General features: G+C 43.1%; 1 protein-coding gene across 6 annotated transcripts in view; it reads left to right on the top strand.

Moving 5' to 3' along the window:
• LOC139559667 (activated CDC42 kinase 1-like) overlaps positions 1 to 15,065 on the top strand; it is a 115,900-nt gene extending 100,835 nt beyond the window's left edge. For all 6 annotated transcript variants that reach the window (XM_071375864.1, XM_071375868.1, XM_071375865.1 and 3 more), the window contains 2 exons: positions 1,049 to 1,176; positions 9,342 to 15,065. In XM_071375864.1, coding sequence (XP_071231965.1) covers positions 1,049 to 1,176; positions 9,342 to 9,348 — 135 coding nt within the window. In that variant the 3' untranslated portion in view covers positions 9,349 to 15,065. The remainder of the gene's footprint in view (positions 1 to 1,048; positions 1,177 to 9,341) is intronic.
• The last annotated feature ends 2,530 nt before the right edge of the window (positions 15,066 to 17,595 follow it).

The raw sequence follows: 17,595 nt of genomic DNA, 5'->3' as shown, positions 1-17,595 counted from the left end.
TCTGGCTTTTTTATGGAGGTTTTGGTGCAGTGACTTTTTCCTTGCTGAGCGGCCTTTCAGGTTATGTCGTTATAGGACTCGTTTTACTGTGGATATAGATACTTTTGTACCTATTTCTTCCAGCATCTTCACAAGGTCCTTTGCTGCTGTTCTGGAATTGATTTGCACTTTTCGCACCAAAGTACGTTCATCTCTAGGAGACAGAACGCGTCTCCTTCCTGAACGTTATGACGGCTGCGTGATCCCATGGTGTTTATACTTGAGTACTATTGTTTGAACAGATGAACGTGGTACCTTCAGGTGTTTGGAAATTGCTCCCAAGGATGAACCAGACTCGTGGAGGTCTAGAATTTTTTTTTCTGAGGTCTTGGCTAATTTCCTTAGATTTACCCATGATGTCAAGAAAAGAGGCACTGAGTTTGAAGGTAGGCCTTGAAATACATCCACAGGTACACCTCCAATTAACTCAAATGATGTCAATTAGCCTATCAGAAGCTTCTAAAGCCATGACATAATTTTCTGAAATTTTCCAAGCTGTTTAAAGGCACACTCAACTGAGTGTATGGAAACTTCTGACCCATTAGAATTGTGATACAGTGAATAAGTGAAATAATCTGTCTGTAAACAATTGTTGGAAAAATTACTTGTGTCATGCACAAAGTAGATGTCCTAACCGACTTGCCAAAACTATAGTTCGTTAACAAGAAATTTGTGGAGTGGTTGAAAAACTAGTTTTAATGACTCCTAAGTGTATGTTAACTTCCGATTTCAACTGTATAAACTCCCAGTGATGTGTAAACTCCCAGTGATCTATAATCATTGGCTGTATATAGTGTGCGACTTTCTTTATTTTTCCTTAGGAAGTTGTGGAAATAAAACCGCTCTAGCTTACAAACGGGATAAGTCCCTTTTTACAGAAGTTAACCCATCAAAACATTTGCTGATTTTGAAATATCTGATGACAGATACATGAATAATACAATGTTTTCAGAGATGATGAGATGATGAGTAGTAAGGGTGAGTTGTAACTGATCCTGTTGTTGTCAAGGTTGAGCAGCTGTTCTGTCTTGGCCTGAAGACCAGGCTGGAGTGTCTCAAGATGCTGGAGATGTACAACTGGAACCTGGAAGTGGCCAGCTCTCAGCTCCTGGACTCCTACAGCTCCGTCACGCAAAGGTAACATAGAATTCTGGAGAACGTAAAGGGATAGTTTGAGATTTTGGTAACGAAGCCCTTTATGTACTTGATTGCTGATCCCGAAGACTTCCAGCTTTTGGGCTAACACTAGATAGCATTTGTTTGCGAAACTACCTGTAGTAGTTAGAACTATCCTTCATACTGGATGCAGAGACATAAAAATGGGTCCATGACTTAATCTGTGGGAAAAATAGATGCAGTCCCTTCAGGAAGTATTCACACCCCTTTTACTTTTTCCACATTTGGTTGCGTTACAGCCTGAATTTCGATTTTGTCTGATCTACACACAATACCCCGTAATTTAAAAGTGGAATTTTGTTTGTAGAAGGTTTTTTTAAATGAGAAAAATCATTAATCCGAAATGTCTTGAGTCAATAAGTATTCAACACCTTTGTTATGGAAAGCCTAAATAAGTTCAGGAGTAAAAATGTAACAAATCGCATAATAAGTTGCATGGACTCATTCTGTGTTCAATAAAAGTGGTTAACATGGTTTTTGAATGACTACCCCATCTCTGTACCCCACACATAAAAATTCTCTGTAATCAAGTAGTGAATTTCAAGCACAGATTCAACCACAAAGACCAGAGAGGTTTTTAAATGCCTTGCAAAGAAGGGCACTGATTGGTAGATGTGTAAAACAATCTATAAAAGCAGATGCTGAATGTCCCTTTGAGCGAAGGACCTTTGGAGAAGTTATTAATTAGGCTTGAGATGGTGTATCAATACAGCCAGTCATTACAAAGATACAGGCGTTCTTCTTAACTCAGTTGCCAGAGAAGAAGGAAACTGCTCAGGGATTTCACCAATGGAGCCCAATGGTGATTTTAAAACGGTTACAGAGTTTAATGGTTGTGTGAGAGTTGTATGAGAGAACTTGAGGATGGATCAACAACATTGTAGTCAGTCCATAATACTAACCTAAATGACAGAGTTAAAAGAAGGCTCCCGAGTGGCGCAGCGATCTAAGGCACTGCATCTCAGTGCTAGAGGTTGCCACTAGAGACCCAGGTTTGATCCCGGGCTGTATCACAACCAGCCATGATCGGGAGTCCCATAGGGCTGCGCACAATTGGCACAGCATCGTCCGGGTTAGGGGAGGGTTTGGCCAGGGTAGGCCGTCATTGTAAAATAAGAATTTTTCTTAACTGACTTGCCTAGTTAAATAAAGATTTTTTTTTAAAGAAGGAAGCCTATATAGAATAATATTTTTCCAAAACATCATGTGGCAAATAAATGAACTTTTTGTCCTGTTTGGGGCAAATCCAACACATCGCTGAATACCACTCTTCAAGCATGGTGGTGGCTGCATCATGTTATGGGTATGATTATCATCGGCAAGGATTATGGAGGTTTTTTGGGGGAATAAAAAGAAAAGTTATACAGCAAAATCCTAGAAGAAACCTGGTTCAGTATGCTTTCCAACAGGCACTGGGACATAAATTTACATTTACATTTACATTTAAGTCATTTAGCAGACGCTCTTATCCAGAGCGACTTACAAATTGGTGCATTCACCTTATGATATCCAGTGGAACAACCACTTTACAATAGTGCATCTAACTCTTTTAAGGGGGGGGGGGGGGTTAGAAGGATTACTTTATCCTATCCTAGGTATTCCTTAAAGAGGTGGGGTTTCAGGTGTCTCCGGAAGGTGGTGATTGACTCCGCTGACCTGGCGTCGTGAGGGAGTTTGTTCCACCATTGGGGTGCCAGAGCAGCGAACAGTTTTGACTGGGCTGAGCGGGAACTGTACTTCCTCAGAGGTAGGGAGGCGAGCAGGCCAGAGGTGGATGAACGCAGTGCCCTTGTTTGGGTGTAGGGCCTGATCAGAGCCTGAAGGTACGGAGGTGCCGTTCCCCTCACAGCTCCGTAGGCAAGCACCATGGTCTTGTAGCGGATGCGAGCTTCAACTGGAAGCCAGTGGAGAGAGCGGAGGAGCGGGGTGACGTGAGAGAACTTGGGAAAGTTGAACACCAGACGGGCTGCGGCGTTCTGGATGAGTTGTAGGGGTTTAATGGCACAGGCAGGGAGCCCAGCCAACAGCGAGTTGCAGTAATCCAGACGGGAGATGACAAGTGCCTGGATTAGGACCTGCGCCGCTTCCTGCGTGAGGCAGGGTCGTACTCTGCGAATGTTGTAGAGCATGAACCTACAGGAACGGGTCACCGCCTTGATGTTAGTTGAGAACGACAGGGTGTTGTCCAGGATCACGCCAAGGTTCTTAGCACTCTGGGAGGAGGACACAATGGAGTTGTCAACCGTGATGGCGAGATCATGGAACGGGCAGTCCTTCCCCGGGAGGAAGAGCAGCTCCGTCTTGCCGAGGTTCAGCTTGAGGTGGTGATCCGTCATCCACACTGATATGTCTGCCAGACATGCAGAGATGCGATTCACCACCTGGTTATCAGAGGGGGGAAAGGAGAAGATTAATTGTGTGTCGTCTGCATAGCAATGATAGGAGAGACCATGTGAGGATATGACAGAGCCAAGTGACTTGGTGTATAGCGAGAATAGGAGAGGGCCTAGAACAGAGCCCTGGGGGACACCAGTGGTGAGAGCACGTGGTGCGGAGACAGATTCTCGCCACGCCACCTGGTAGGAGCGACCTGTCAGGTAGGACGCAATCCAAGCGTGGGCCGCGCCGGAGATGCCCAGCTCGGAGAGGGTGGAGAGGAGGATCTGATGGTTCACAGTATCAAAGGCAGCCGATAGGTCTAGAAGGATGAGAGCAGAGGAGAGAGAGTTAGCTTTAGCAGTGCGGAGCGCCTCCGTGACACAGAGAAGAGCAGTCTCAGTTGAATGACTAGTCTTGAAACCTGACTGATTTGGATCAAGAAGGTCATTCTGAGAGAGATAGCAGGAGAGCTGGCCAAGGACGGCACGTTCAAGAGTTTTGGAGAGAAAAGAAAGAAGGGATACTGGTCTGTAGTTGTTGACATCGGAGGGATCGAGTGTAGGTTTTTTCAGAAGGGGTGCAACTCTCGCTATCTTGAAGACGGAAGGGACGTAGCCAGCGGTCAAGGATGAGTTGATGAGCGAGGTGAGGTAAGGGAGAAGGTCTCCGGAAATGGTCTGGAGAAGAGAGGAGGGGATAGGGTCAAGCGGGCAGGTTGTTGGGCGGCCGGCCGTCACAAGACGCGAGATTTCATCTGGAGAGAGAGGGGAGAAAGAGGACAAAGCACAGGGTAGGGCAGTGTGAGCAGAACCAGCGGTGTCGTTTGACTTAGCAAACGAGGATCGGATGTCGTCGACCTTCTTTTCAAAATGGTTGACGAAGTCATCAGCAGAGAGGGAGGAGGGGGGAGGAGGGGGAGGAGGATTCAGGAGGGAGGAGAAGGTGGCAAAGAGCTTCCTAGGGTTAGAGGCAGATGCTTGGAATTTAGAGTGGTAGAAATTGGCTTTAGCAGCAGAGACAGAAGAGGAGAATGTAGAGAGGAGGGAGTGAAAGGATGCCAGGTCCGCAGGGAGGCGAGTTTTCCTCCATTTCCGCTCGGCTGCCCGGAGCCCTGTTCTGTGAGCTCGCAATGAGTCGTCGAGCCACGGAGCAGGAGGGGAGGACCGAGCCGGCCTGGAGGATAGGGGACATAGAGAGTCAAAGGATGCAGAAAGGGAGGAGAGGAGGGTTGAGGAGGCAGAATCAGGAGATAGGTTGGAGAAGGTTTGAGCAGAGGGAAGAGATGATAGGATGGAAGAGGAGAGAGTAGCGGGGGAGAGAGAGCGAAGGTTGGGACGGCGCGATACCATCCGAGTAGGGGCAGTGTGGGAAGTGTTGGATGAGAGCGAGAGGGAAAAGGATACAAGGTAGTGGTCGGAGACTTGGAGGGGAGTTGCAATGAGATTAGTGGAAGAACAGCATCTAGTAAAGATGAGGTCAAGCGTATTGCCTGCCTTGTGAGTAGGGGGGGAAGGTGAGAGGGTGAGGTCAAAAGAGGAGAGGAGTGGAAAGAAGGAGGCAGAGAGGAATGAGTCAAAGGTAGACGTGGGGAGGTTAAAGTCACCCAGAACTGTGAGAGGTGAGCCATCCTCAGGAAAGGAACTTATCAGGGCGTCAAGCTCATTGATGAACTCTCCAAGGGAACCTGGAGGGCGATAAATGATAAGGATGTTAAGCTTGAAAGGGCTGGTAACTGTGACAGCATGGAATTCAAAGGAGGCGATAGACAGATGGGTCAGGGGAGAAAGAGAGAATGTCCACTTGGGAGAGATGAGGATCCCAGTGCCACCACCCCGCTGACCAGAAGCTCTCGGGGTGTGCGAGAACACGTGGGCAGACGAGGAGAGAGCAGTAGGAGTAGCAGTGTTATCAGTGGTAATCCATGTTTCCGTCAGTGCCAAGAAGTCGAGGGACTGGAGGGAAGCATAGGCTGAGATGAACTCTGCCTTGTTGGCCGCAGATCGGCAGTTCCAGAGGCTGCCTGAGACCTGGAACTCCACGTGGGTCGTGCGCGCTGGGACCACCAGGTTAGAGTAGCAGCGGCCACGCGGTGTGAAGCGTTTGTATGGTCTGTGCAGAGAGGAGAGAACAGGGATAGACAGACACATAGTTGACAGGCTACAGAAGAGGCTACGCTAATGCAAAGGAGATTGGAATGACAAGTGGACTACACGTCTCGAATGTTCAGAAAGTTAAGCTTACGTTGCAAAAAATCTTATTGACTAAAATGATATAGTACTGCTGGCTGGTGAAATAGGCTAGCTAGCAGTGGCTGCGTTGTTGACTTTGTTTGAAAGTGTAGCTGGCTAGGTAACCTCTAACTGGCTAGGTAACCTCGACAATTACTCTAGACTACACAATTATCTTGGATACAAAGACGGCTATGTAGCCAGCTAAGATCAAACAAATCAAACTGTTGTACTGTAATGAAATGAAATGTAATACTACCTGTAATACTACCTGTGGAGCAAAGCGGAATGCAACTACTCGCTCCAAACCAAACCGGAAGTGCGTATCGTAGAGGGAGAGGCAATAGAAGTGTTGTTTCTTGTATTATTGTCTTTTGTGTCTTTAGAGGACTGCTTCACCTTAATGTCCCCTTTCCCTTTTCTTCTGTCCTTATTTTGTCCCACTTTGTCCCTTCTTTGTCCCTTCTTCTCTTCTGCCAACTAGACACTCCTTGTTAGCTAGCTAGCTTCTTTCAGGAATGTCCCTAGCAACTGCCTAGCAACAGGTAAACAACTTAGCTAGCTAAGAAAACGGTATAATTTTATGAAAAATTGTTACTTTTTCAAAAGCCTTTCTTCTTTGTTTGCTGCTTGTTTGGTCTCCTATTCAGTTTGCAGTTTTCTTTTGATTTTTTTTTCGATGTACTTTACTCTAAAAAAACATTTAAATTTCAATATTTGTAGGAGCTCATCTTTTCAGCTGCTGCTGCTTAATTTGGAACTCTTGAAAATTCACCTTTCAGCAGGACAATAACCTAAAACACAAGGACAAAGACGACATTGAATGTTCCTGAGTGGCCTAGTTACAGTTTTGACTTAAATCTGCATGAAAATATATGGCGTGGAAATGGTTGTTCAGCAATGATAAAGAATAAACCTGACAGATTTAATAACTTTGAATAATATTGTATAATCCAGGGGTGCAAGTCTCTTAAGAGACTTACCCAGAAAGACTCACAGCTGTAATCGCCACCAAAAGGTGATTCTACAAAGTATTGACTCGAATGTAATAGTTCAGTATTTCATGATCAATACATGTATTTATTTTTAAAACATGTTTTCACTTTGTCGCTATGCGGTATTGTGTGGAGATGGGTGAGAACATGTTTTCACTTTGTCGCTATGCGGTATTGTGTGGAGATGGGTGAGAACATGTTTTCACTTTGTCGCTATGCGGTATTGTGTGGAGATGGGTGAGAACATGTTTTCGATTAGATTCTATTTTGAATTCCGGATGTAATTTCCCCCAACTATGCACACCTGTATGTGGGACAATTTGAAGAAGCATTCCTTTTTAAAACAGACACACACCCCTTACTTTCTAAAATACTTCTATGGAAGAGATACATAGGCGATGTCTTTGTGCTCTGGGAAGGAAGTCAGTAGGAACTAAATTAATTCCAAACTCTACTAAATGAGAGCTCTTGAATAGCTCAGATTCACCATGCAGACTGATGAGAAAAATAAACTACCTGGATTTATGGATCATCAAAGAGAATGATGTATTACACACAGACTTATACACAAAGCCCACAGACCTCAATACCTTGCTATGCGCGGATAGTATGCATCCTCTTCCCCTCAAGAATGGTCTACCATATAGCCAGTTATGTATTAATAAACAAATCTGTGGCCACCAGACAGATTTGACAGCAATGCTAAAGAAATGACAGATACATTCAAAATGAGATGCTACAAGGACAAAACTCTTGATGCTGCAATGATGAAAATATCAACAACAAAAAAACAAGAGAGGAATTACTAAAAACAACGCAACCATCTTTTGCACTAAGTACACCAAGGGGTTCGGAGAAAATGAAAGCAATCCTGAAAAAGCACTGGCATATTCTGCAATCAGACCAAAAAATTGCACACCTCTTCAAGGAACCCCTACTGGTGATCTATAAGTGTGGTCGCAATATTGGAGATAGTTTGGTGAGATCTGACCCCTGAGCTCAATCAGATACCTATCCCAAATGGGAACTACAAATGTGGCTCATGCGCGTCAGTGTAATTGCACCAAAAAAAAACATCTTTCTTCAGACACCCACATACAGGTGGAAAGATCCCTGTGAGAGGTATCATCTCATGCAAGACCAAGGGAGTAATCAATCTCATCACCTGTTCATGTGGAAAAGCCTATGTAGGACAAACGAAAAGACAATTAAAACAACGCATAGCTGAACACCACAGCTCAATCAGGTGTAAGAACATTGACTATCCAGTAGCAGCTCACTTTGTTGAAGTTAACCATCCCAGCTCCTCCCTCCAATACACAGGCATTGAGCATGTTGCTCTACCAAGGAGAGGAGGTCACATTGAGATCCTACTTCTACAAAGAGAGGCTTACTGGATATCCTATCTAAAAACATTGACCCCTAGTGGTCTGAATATTGACTTTGATCTCAGGCTCTTCTTATGAACACATTTTCATTTGGTTTAAGTCTTATAAATGTAATAATTATTTTTACAGCTTATTAGCGTACACCTAATATGTTCCCCCTGTTGATGATGATCATTATATATTAAGGTTGAACCAATATTACATGTAACAAAAAAGAAATACAAAATTATGTGAAATTGAATGAAACAATAATGTATGTTGATGTTAGTATGATGTACAATATTCCATTATGTTTCTATATGATAACAATAGCATAAAATGTTATATGCCATATACAATTTTTTTAACAGTTTCACAAATTAATTTTAATTAACTTAATCATTATGACACACCCCTCACCACTGTCATTGGTTACACTAATTGCACTGTGTGTTTACATAACCTGGTTCAAGTATTCATGACATCACCCTGAGGAAGGCACAGTGATGCCGAAACGTTTGTAAATACCCATTAAATTGCTGGGAGATTATACATGGAGTGTGCGAGTTTATTCGCCGTTAGTCAGCACCTCCACACAAACTATTTTCTGGGTGTGCGCCAGCTCATGTTTTTTTTAAATGTTTTATTATTGAATTCCGGATGTAACACAACACAATGTGAAATAAGTCAAGGGGTGTGAATACTTTCTGAAAGCACTGTAGTGCCAACATGCCAAACTATCCCTTTAAGAGGAGAACTCAGGAGAATTTAGGGCAAACTAACCCTACTGGTGCTGATGCCGATGCTGGATTTTGCTCCAGACAAACAGCCAAACACATGGGTCATGTTCAGTAGGGCACACTGTAACTAAACGTTTGGAATAGGAAAATAAAAAGAAACCAGGTAGTCCCTGTTTCAGTATGATTTCTTCTGTTTGGTGCCGAATGAACAAGTCACTGATTCTACTAATTAAGAATCAATTCGATGTGTTGCTGCTTGGTCCAGCCCAATAACCTAGTATACTCGTGTCTATCCACAATTTAAACTGTATCAATTTACGTTAATCTAGCAACAAGTAAAATAGATGGAATTGTGAATGTACTTGGATTTGTTTTGAAATAATGGAACATCAAAATACATCTCTCATCCCATTGCAGGCGGTGACCGATGCTAGGAGCAACAGCAGAACTTTTGTCTTTTAGGGGACGGAGTCTGCTCCCATCCCTCTTTTATGACTTGCCAGACGCATCCCTTAAGAAGACAGGGATTTGAGTGTGGACCTGGGGTACATTTGACTGTGTGATGGGCCATGGCTGCAGTCTTGCCTACTGTACACTGAGACCTGGTCCTCAGTGGAGGCTGCTGAGGGGAGGACGGCTCATAATAATGTCTGGAATGGAGTCAATGGAATGGTATCAAACACATCAAAGACGTGGTTTCCATGTGGTTGATAACATTCCATCGACTCCATTCCAGATATTATTATGAGCCGTCCTCCCATCAGCAGCCTCCACACTGAGGACCAGGGGGCTAGCCGCCACACTGAGGACCAGGGGGCTAGCCTCCACACTGAGGACCAGGGGGCTAGCCGCCACACTGAGGACCAGGGGGCTAGCCGCCACACTGAGGACCAGGGGGCTAGCCGCCACACTGAGGACCAGGGGGCTAGCCTCCACACTGAGGACCAGGGGGCTAGCCTCCACACTGAGGACCAGGGGGCTAGCCTCCAGTGAGGAGCCTCCCGTTCTACCACCGAATATGAGTGGAAGTCGACTTAGAATACAGGTAGTGGAACCATACTCTTCAAGGGACCATGGTGTCTGCTGGTTCCTACCCTATACCCAACACTGAAGGAAAAACATCCTCTTTTTCATTGCTGGTCTCCCCGATTCAGTTATATCAATGCCACAATACACCTTTGACCAACTAGGCTGACCTCTTTTGTGTTATTACTGAGATATGAATCAGCACTCCCCTACTGTATGTGCGCTTTGCTAAGCTCCTCGGTTTGGATAGGGGCTTGTTTTAGGGAGGCCAGCATCTTTCTGCTGCGCCGCCCGCCCTCCCAGGCTCTACTGTGTTTTAGCAGAGGGCAAAGTTCACAAAGCCCACCTGGATGGAGAGAACGAACACAAGAGAGGGGGGAAAAAAACGAAATGCAGCTGGTCTACTTTTAAGTCGACTCCTTTTTTATTTTCTATTCTAGAGATTTCTACTTGATTTATATTAAGGAGAGGAATTAAGCGATTTTTTTTAAACAAACAGTTACATACATGAATAGTTCAGTTTATATATTTGTAGCGCATATGTGCTAGAAGTTGGTATTTTTAGTTTTTAGTGCTCTGTTTTTAATATATTTTGGGTTTTGAACCGGTTGTTTGAAAAGGGGGACATATTGAAAATATTCAATTCTTGAGATTTAAAAAAATATATGTTATGTATGTTGTGCTTTCCCTGAATCGAGTTCACTTATGTTTGTCAGTGACATCAATCTGATCCACTCCTGGTGGCCATGTAGAACTTCTGGTGTGCTATATGACACCTGACTAATCATAGTGCTCTCACACTATCTACTCTAAGCACCTGCCCACACAAAACAACTGTTGAAAATCGCCCACTGGCTTGCCAATTTTACCATGTGTTCAAAGCGCATTGATACTTCTAGTATTAAGAACATTGTCTTTCCCTCAACTATTAGGGGGTAAAACCCTCAGTCAACATCCATAGGTTACACACAATTTTGACCGGGAAGACTAGATACCACTGGCTCTAGTTGATGACACACCACGTCAAGCACATGCAAGATACAACACGTCACCATACTGGACGTTCGTCTCAGACAATAAAGTGTATAGCCTAGAGCAAACTGTATAGTGATATGTGATAGTTTGATGTATTTTCTATACTGTCTTATCCTGATGCACGCTGTCTGCTTTTTCGTGTGTTATGATTCAAATTAATGTTTTTTGGCGAACTGAACATTAATATACTGTACACTGAACAAAAATATAAAACGCAACATGTAAAGTGTTGGTAACATGAGCTGAAATAAAAGATCACAGAAATGTTCCATATGCACCAAAAACGTATTTCTCTACCATAAGCCGCCTCCAACATTGTTTTGGAAAATTTGGCAGTACATCCAACCGGCCTCCCAATCGCAGACCATGTGAATGGTGTTGTGTGGGCGAGCGGTTTGCTGATGTCAACGTTGTGAACAGAGTGCCCCATGGTGGCGGTGGGGTTATGGTAAGGGCAGGCATGAGTTACAGACAACGAACACAATAGCATTTTATCGATGGTGATTTGAATGCACAAAAATACCGTAACGAGATCCTGAGGCCCGTTGTAAGGCCCGTATTATTTTTTAAGGTGTCTGTGACCAACAGATGCATATCTGTATTCTCAGTCATATGAAATCCATAGATTAGGGCCTAATGAATTTATTTCAATTGACTGATTTCCACATATGAACTGTAACTAACTAAAATCTTTGAAATTGTTGCGTTTTATATTTTTGTTCACTATATAATCATAATATGCTATTTAAGTAGACGCTTTTATCCAAAGCAACTACTTGATCCCGGCAATCGAACCCACTATCCTGCCGCTGCAAATGCCATGCTCTACCAACTGAGCTACATCAGACCACAATAAACCCAATAACTTTTTATAGTTGATTTCAATCTGAAAATTAATCTTACATTAGAAGGCTTAATCTGACTTCAAGTGAGTTGAAATTTAAGCACAGACCAACACGGTAAAACTATCAGACTCCTAGCAGACCACTCCTACCATGTAGTGGGCTTGAAGGCTGATCTTTATCCAGTCTTTGCACTGTAGCAATTTGGACTTGTGTGACTGTTTATTTGTTTGTGTCTTTGTCTAAAACTCAAGAGAGAATGTTATGCCAAGTAGTTGTGATCGGTGTCTTGATTAGAACACCGTGTCTTGATTAGAACACCGTGTCTTGATTAGAACACCGTGTCTTGATTAGAACACCGTGTCTTGGTTAGAACACCGTGTCTTGGTTAGAACACCGTGTCTTGGTTAGAACACCGTGTCTTGGTTAGAACACCGTGTCTTGGTTAGAACACCGTGTCTTGATTAGAACACCGTGTCTTGGTTAGAACACCGTGTCTTGATTAGAACACCGTGTCTTGGTTAGAACACCGTGTCTTGGTTAGAACACCGTGTCTTGATTAGAACACCGTGTCTTGATTAGAACACCGTGTCTTGATTAGAACACCGTGTCTTGGTTAGAACACCGTGTCTGTCTGTGAACTGTTCTGTAGACACTTTGGCCATGTTCCAAACTCAAACGTTGTCTCCTTGCCTCTTAGTGATTTACCATCACAGATAAGGAAGGTCTGGATAGGTGAAACCAATTTGCCAAAAACTTGCAAGGTTTAATGCAGTGGAACTATCAGTCCTACCTATCCGCCCCTTAAGATTCACCCAGGTCAGTCCTCAAAGGGCAGAGGTAAAGTGTCCACGTTTATGGTTTGGAACACCGCCTTAGTTGAGCTTTTCCTGTATGCAATAATAAGGCACCTGTAACTTCTTCCAACAGTCAAGGTCATCCAGCCATGACAAAAAAAAAGAGCTTCCATTGCTGTGAACTCCTTGATGCACAGAAAAATGCTTAGTGGCACAGTCTGATGATGTCATGATAAGGTGACCATATCCCCATGTCTTACATGATACCAAGCTGCTGTAGTTAGAAGGACTGACGCAACATTATGGCAATATTACCCAAACCAATGTTCTCCTGTTCATGTTGTTTTTAAGTTTATCGCTGTATTACCTCTGTGTTGGTTTGTTGTTCGTTCATCCCGATGTACTTGTACTAGAGGTCTTCACGGGTACAAAAAAGTTGGACACGTTTCCAAAATCGAGCTGGGGATTTTCCACCCGGAACCGATATGAATAAGTTATTTATTATTTTAAAGGGAGAAAGGTGGCGCTCTAGCAGGTCGAAGAGGGGCCGTCGTGTGAACGACATGGAGAGAGGGGAAAGAGAACCTAGTCAGTTACACAACAGCATTCAACTGACATGTCAACCCATCCCCTCAGAATCAGAGAGGTGTGGGGGGCTGCTTTACCGACATACATGTCATCGGCACCTGGGGAGTGGGTGTTGTTGGGGGGTTAACTGTCTTGCCCAAAGGCAGAACGGCATAAAGTAAACTCACTCACTTTTGTACATCGCCTTGGTCCATACAATTGACCTTATTTTACCGCCCAAAAAACGTAATACTTCCAGATCAACTGTAATGTCAATACCAATGTAAAGCACAATTTCTCCCCTTTCCAACAGAATTCATGCCGAGACCTCCACGCTGCCCGTTTCTTTCGGGTCTTTTTAAAAATGGCGGGTGGGGAAGCAAAACTAATGCGTGGTAGTGAGAAGGAGAGGAGATGTGTGGGCAAACGCCTTTTTTTTTACTCGATCTGTCCAACTTATCACCTCTAAAATGTAAATAAAACACTATAAAGAGTTTATATAATGTGTCATTACATACCTATTTGAAGGTTTGTGTCGAATTTGAATCGGGTTTTTAGGACGGTGCTAACGTGATCTTCAGAAGTAAACATCAGCTTTGAGAGTGACGATCGCTTACAGTGATGAAGCAAAAAAAGGACTAGGTATCCCCCCCTTACCCCGTCACTGTCCATTTCTTGTTTTTAAACGATGAGAGAAGTGCTACACCTGGTGGAGAGAGATTGTAAGACAGAAATAGTTGCTTTATGCGTGCTGTACGTTACGGCATGACACGTCACGATGTAACGGAGGGTCAGATTTTTTCAACTTTTCTCCAATACTATAGAGCCATTACCATGTCGATCAACGCTTGAATAGAAACGTAGTTCACACCCCAGATTTTGAAGTCAACACAGTCCCATTAGTTTTCTTTGCAGCCTCGTTTGAATGTCGCGTTTGCGCACATTTGTACGGAATGGGGTGAGTTTATGTTATTTGTTTATCTTGACAACTCAGGGATTCAAACCAGCAACCTTTTGTTTACTGGCCCAATGCCTTTAACTGCTAGGTGACATGGGGAGCAGGGAGGGAGAGACGAGAGACAGCAACCAACCAAGCCAACTCACGCTATAGTAGACTAATAGCTGCCATAGCTAGGTTATTTATCATCAAATATGATTATGTAGTACTGGTCTTGGACTGCATCAAACCTGGAAGAGTAGCTAGCTAGGCTAACTAAGGCTGCAGTGCCTGCGCTTTATCATCCTACAGTTACTAATAACAACAATTCCATTCAGAATATTAAGTAGCAGCCTACCTCTTGGCTCTTGTAGTCTATCCTTCTCCTTTAACTTTTAATTCCATCTTCCACTGATTAGATATCGCCTAACTTTTGCCACACACGGAGCGAGGTAGTAGCCGATTTGATTACTTATGATTGGCCAACAACAAGCGCCACTCTGGTGAAAAGCAAGAGCAGCGGCTTAAAAACGACAACTTCTCTCTCTCGCTCCACTGTAGCAGTTGCATTCGGATCTGTGCATTCTCTTCCGGGCAAATCAGTTAAAATTACATGTACCAGAGACCCGTGACAATCAGATCCGAACCAGATCCGTGATATTATTTAGAATTCTGGTTGTGGACCCACTCATGTGCCAGATGGGCTGTTGGGTATTCGGGTACATGTGGATCCATTATGACCTCTAACCTGTACCAATGTACTTTCCCCAAAGTGTTTTATTTCCCCATGGTTGTGTAGTTGATTTCCCCCCCCCCCCTTCCCCCTGGGTGTATGGAATTGTGCAAGAGTACAAATTCAAGTTAATGCTGCCAATCTCAAATGTATAAAAACATTTTTTTTTTAAATAAATAAATAAAAAATATATACTTTTTTTTACCTTGCTCTCGTTACGTCTGATTATTTTTCTTGGTACGTCTTGATGAGCGTTGATTGGGTGGCTCCCGAGTGGCGCAGTGGTTTAAGGCACTGCATCTCGAATCTAGGCTGTATCACAACCGGCGGTGATTGGGAGTCCCATAGGGCGGCGCACAACTGGCCCAGCGTCTTCTGGGTTTGGCCGGGGTAGGCCATCATTGTAAATAATAATTTGTTCTTAACTGACTTGCCTAGTTAAATAAAAGTTAAATTAAATATTTAACGTGCAGCGAGGAAAGTGCCAGTTCATACATAACACTTAGAAGAATGGGCAGCTAATTGCCAATTTCTCACTTAGAGTTATTTAGCAATAAAGAGCCCGGCAACTCTGAACACTGCCCTGAATGCTCTTCAATTAGTTGAAAGAGAAAAATAGATATATCTCCATATTTTGTATATACTGTAGCCTCAAATGAAAAGAGCTTGGATACTTTTTGGATAGCTAGCTATGGGGCATTTTACTTAAAACCCCTTGTGTAGTCTTAACATTCTGTATACTCCCCTTTTACTAAGGGTAACAAAATGACTGGGCCTTCACTAAACCACTAAAATAAAGCAGCTTAATTGAATTTTGCATGAAGAAACACCCTGTCCTTCATCACAAACTTTGTGAATATCTGGGTTTTCCCTCTTCACAATGCAGAAAGACTGCATTTAATCAGTGGACACCACCTGTTTTTATTACAACACACCTGTCATAAAGTATAGGGTTATTATTATTTATTATTATTATTATTATTGCTATAGGTGTAAACATTTGTTTTAGCAAGAGAGAGCACCAGTATAGCCTAATAAAGGAGCAGAAAGGAGTGCAGGGGGGAGGTCTTTCTAACTATGCCGACCATGGTTGTCACGCCCTGACCTTAGTTATCTTTGTTTTCTTTATTATTTTGGTTAGGTCAGGGTGTGACGAGGGTGGTATGTGTGTTTTTGTCTTGTCTAGGGTTTTGGTATGTCTAGGTGTGTGTGTAGTCTAGGCATTATGTAGGTCTATGGTGGCCTAGATTGGTTCCCAATCAGAGGCAGCTGTTTATCGTTGTCTCTGATCGGGGATCCTATTTAGGTTGCCATGTTCCAGTTTGGTTTGTGGGTGATTGTCTATGTGACTTTGCATGTCTGCACTCGTTATATTTAGCTTCGCGTTCGTTTTGTTATTTTGTATTAGTTTGTTTATTGTTCTTCGTTATCATTAAATAAGATGTATTCACATCACGCTGCGCTTTGGTCTCCTTCCTACGACGAACGTGACAATGGTGATCTTCCTGTTCAGGAGCTGCTGGCTGAGTTCAATCAGTAGCACACATAATCTCAATTTGTCATTGTGTGTGTGTGTGTGTGTGTGTGTTTTGTTGTTGTGGTGTGCAAATTATTTTAGAACTGCTGGGTCAAAAATGACCCTTAGACAATCTTTGTACACTGTTGGTGTACAGCTTTCATGGAAATCTGAACATGAAGGCAATGTTTCACTTTTTCTAATGTTGGGGTCATTCTAGGAAAATTCATCAAATTTCAAGTTGAAAAAATATAATTTAGTAGGTTTTCTCTGCTATTAAACATATTGGCGGGTCATTTTTTACCCTTAAGACAACACAAGGGTTAAGGGTAAACACAAGGGTTAAGGGTCAGCACAAGGCTTAAGAGTTAACACAAGGTTTAAGTCCCCTATTACATGTGCTTCTTTTGTTTGCTCGTGAAGGACAGACAAACCTCTGACAAATGGCCAAACAGTGTTTACGGCTTCATTTCAGTATATGTGCATGAAATGTGTGTAGAGTATTTTCCAGGTTTCTGTGTGTGTCTTGTGTGTATCCACCCTTTCATGGCCTTTATTATGTGGGTTTCTTGTGAGGATTGACTCAACCTTTTGACAAATGGCCTTGCTTGCTCTCTACAAGGACGCAGACCTTGTATCCAGTATATATTGAGTATATGTGACCGACCGGCTCAATTCGGTCTTATGTAGCAAAATTTGAAATTGTGTTTTTTACATTGGATAAAAGTAGAGACTCGGAGCTAGAAAATGGTGTATCACACACTACCGTTGAGGAACAATGGGAAAGTAACTCTGCTTTGAAAGTTGATAAACTTGTAACCCCACTTTTGAGAAAATGGTCCTTGAATGTTTTGGTTCCCCTGCTGGAGAGCTCTTCTTTGTCTTTGGGGCTCCCAAGTGGCGTAGCAGTCTAAGGCATTGCATCTCAGTTATAGAGGCGTCACTACACCGTCTTAAGTCTTAGCCCCACCCATCTGTTTAAGGATTCACATGCATGAAATCAGCAGCCTGGTGGTCCAAAATAGCGTAACTGGTGTATTCTAACTCCAATAAACTCATCTGTTTAAAAAATGAATTTAGTGTATTTCAATCTACCAAACCAGGCAACTATAAAAGCAACTTTCCAAACAATGTTTTGGTTAGTTTCTAGCTTGTTAGCTACAGTAGCTAACGTTACGTTAGCTGGCTAGCCAGTTCAAATAATGACCACATCATATA

This window comes from Salvelinus alpinus, chromosome 30, assembly GCF_045679555.1.
Source record: "Salvelinus alpinus chromosome 30, SLU_Salpinus.1, whole genome shotgun sequence".
Taxonomy (NCBI): Eukaryota; Metazoa; Chordata; class Actinopteri; order Salmoniformes; family Salmonidae; genus Salvelinus; species Salvelinus alpinus.
The sequence above is the reverse complement of the archived record's forward strand: the minus strand, read 5'-3'. Positions and strand labels throughout refer to the sequence as shown.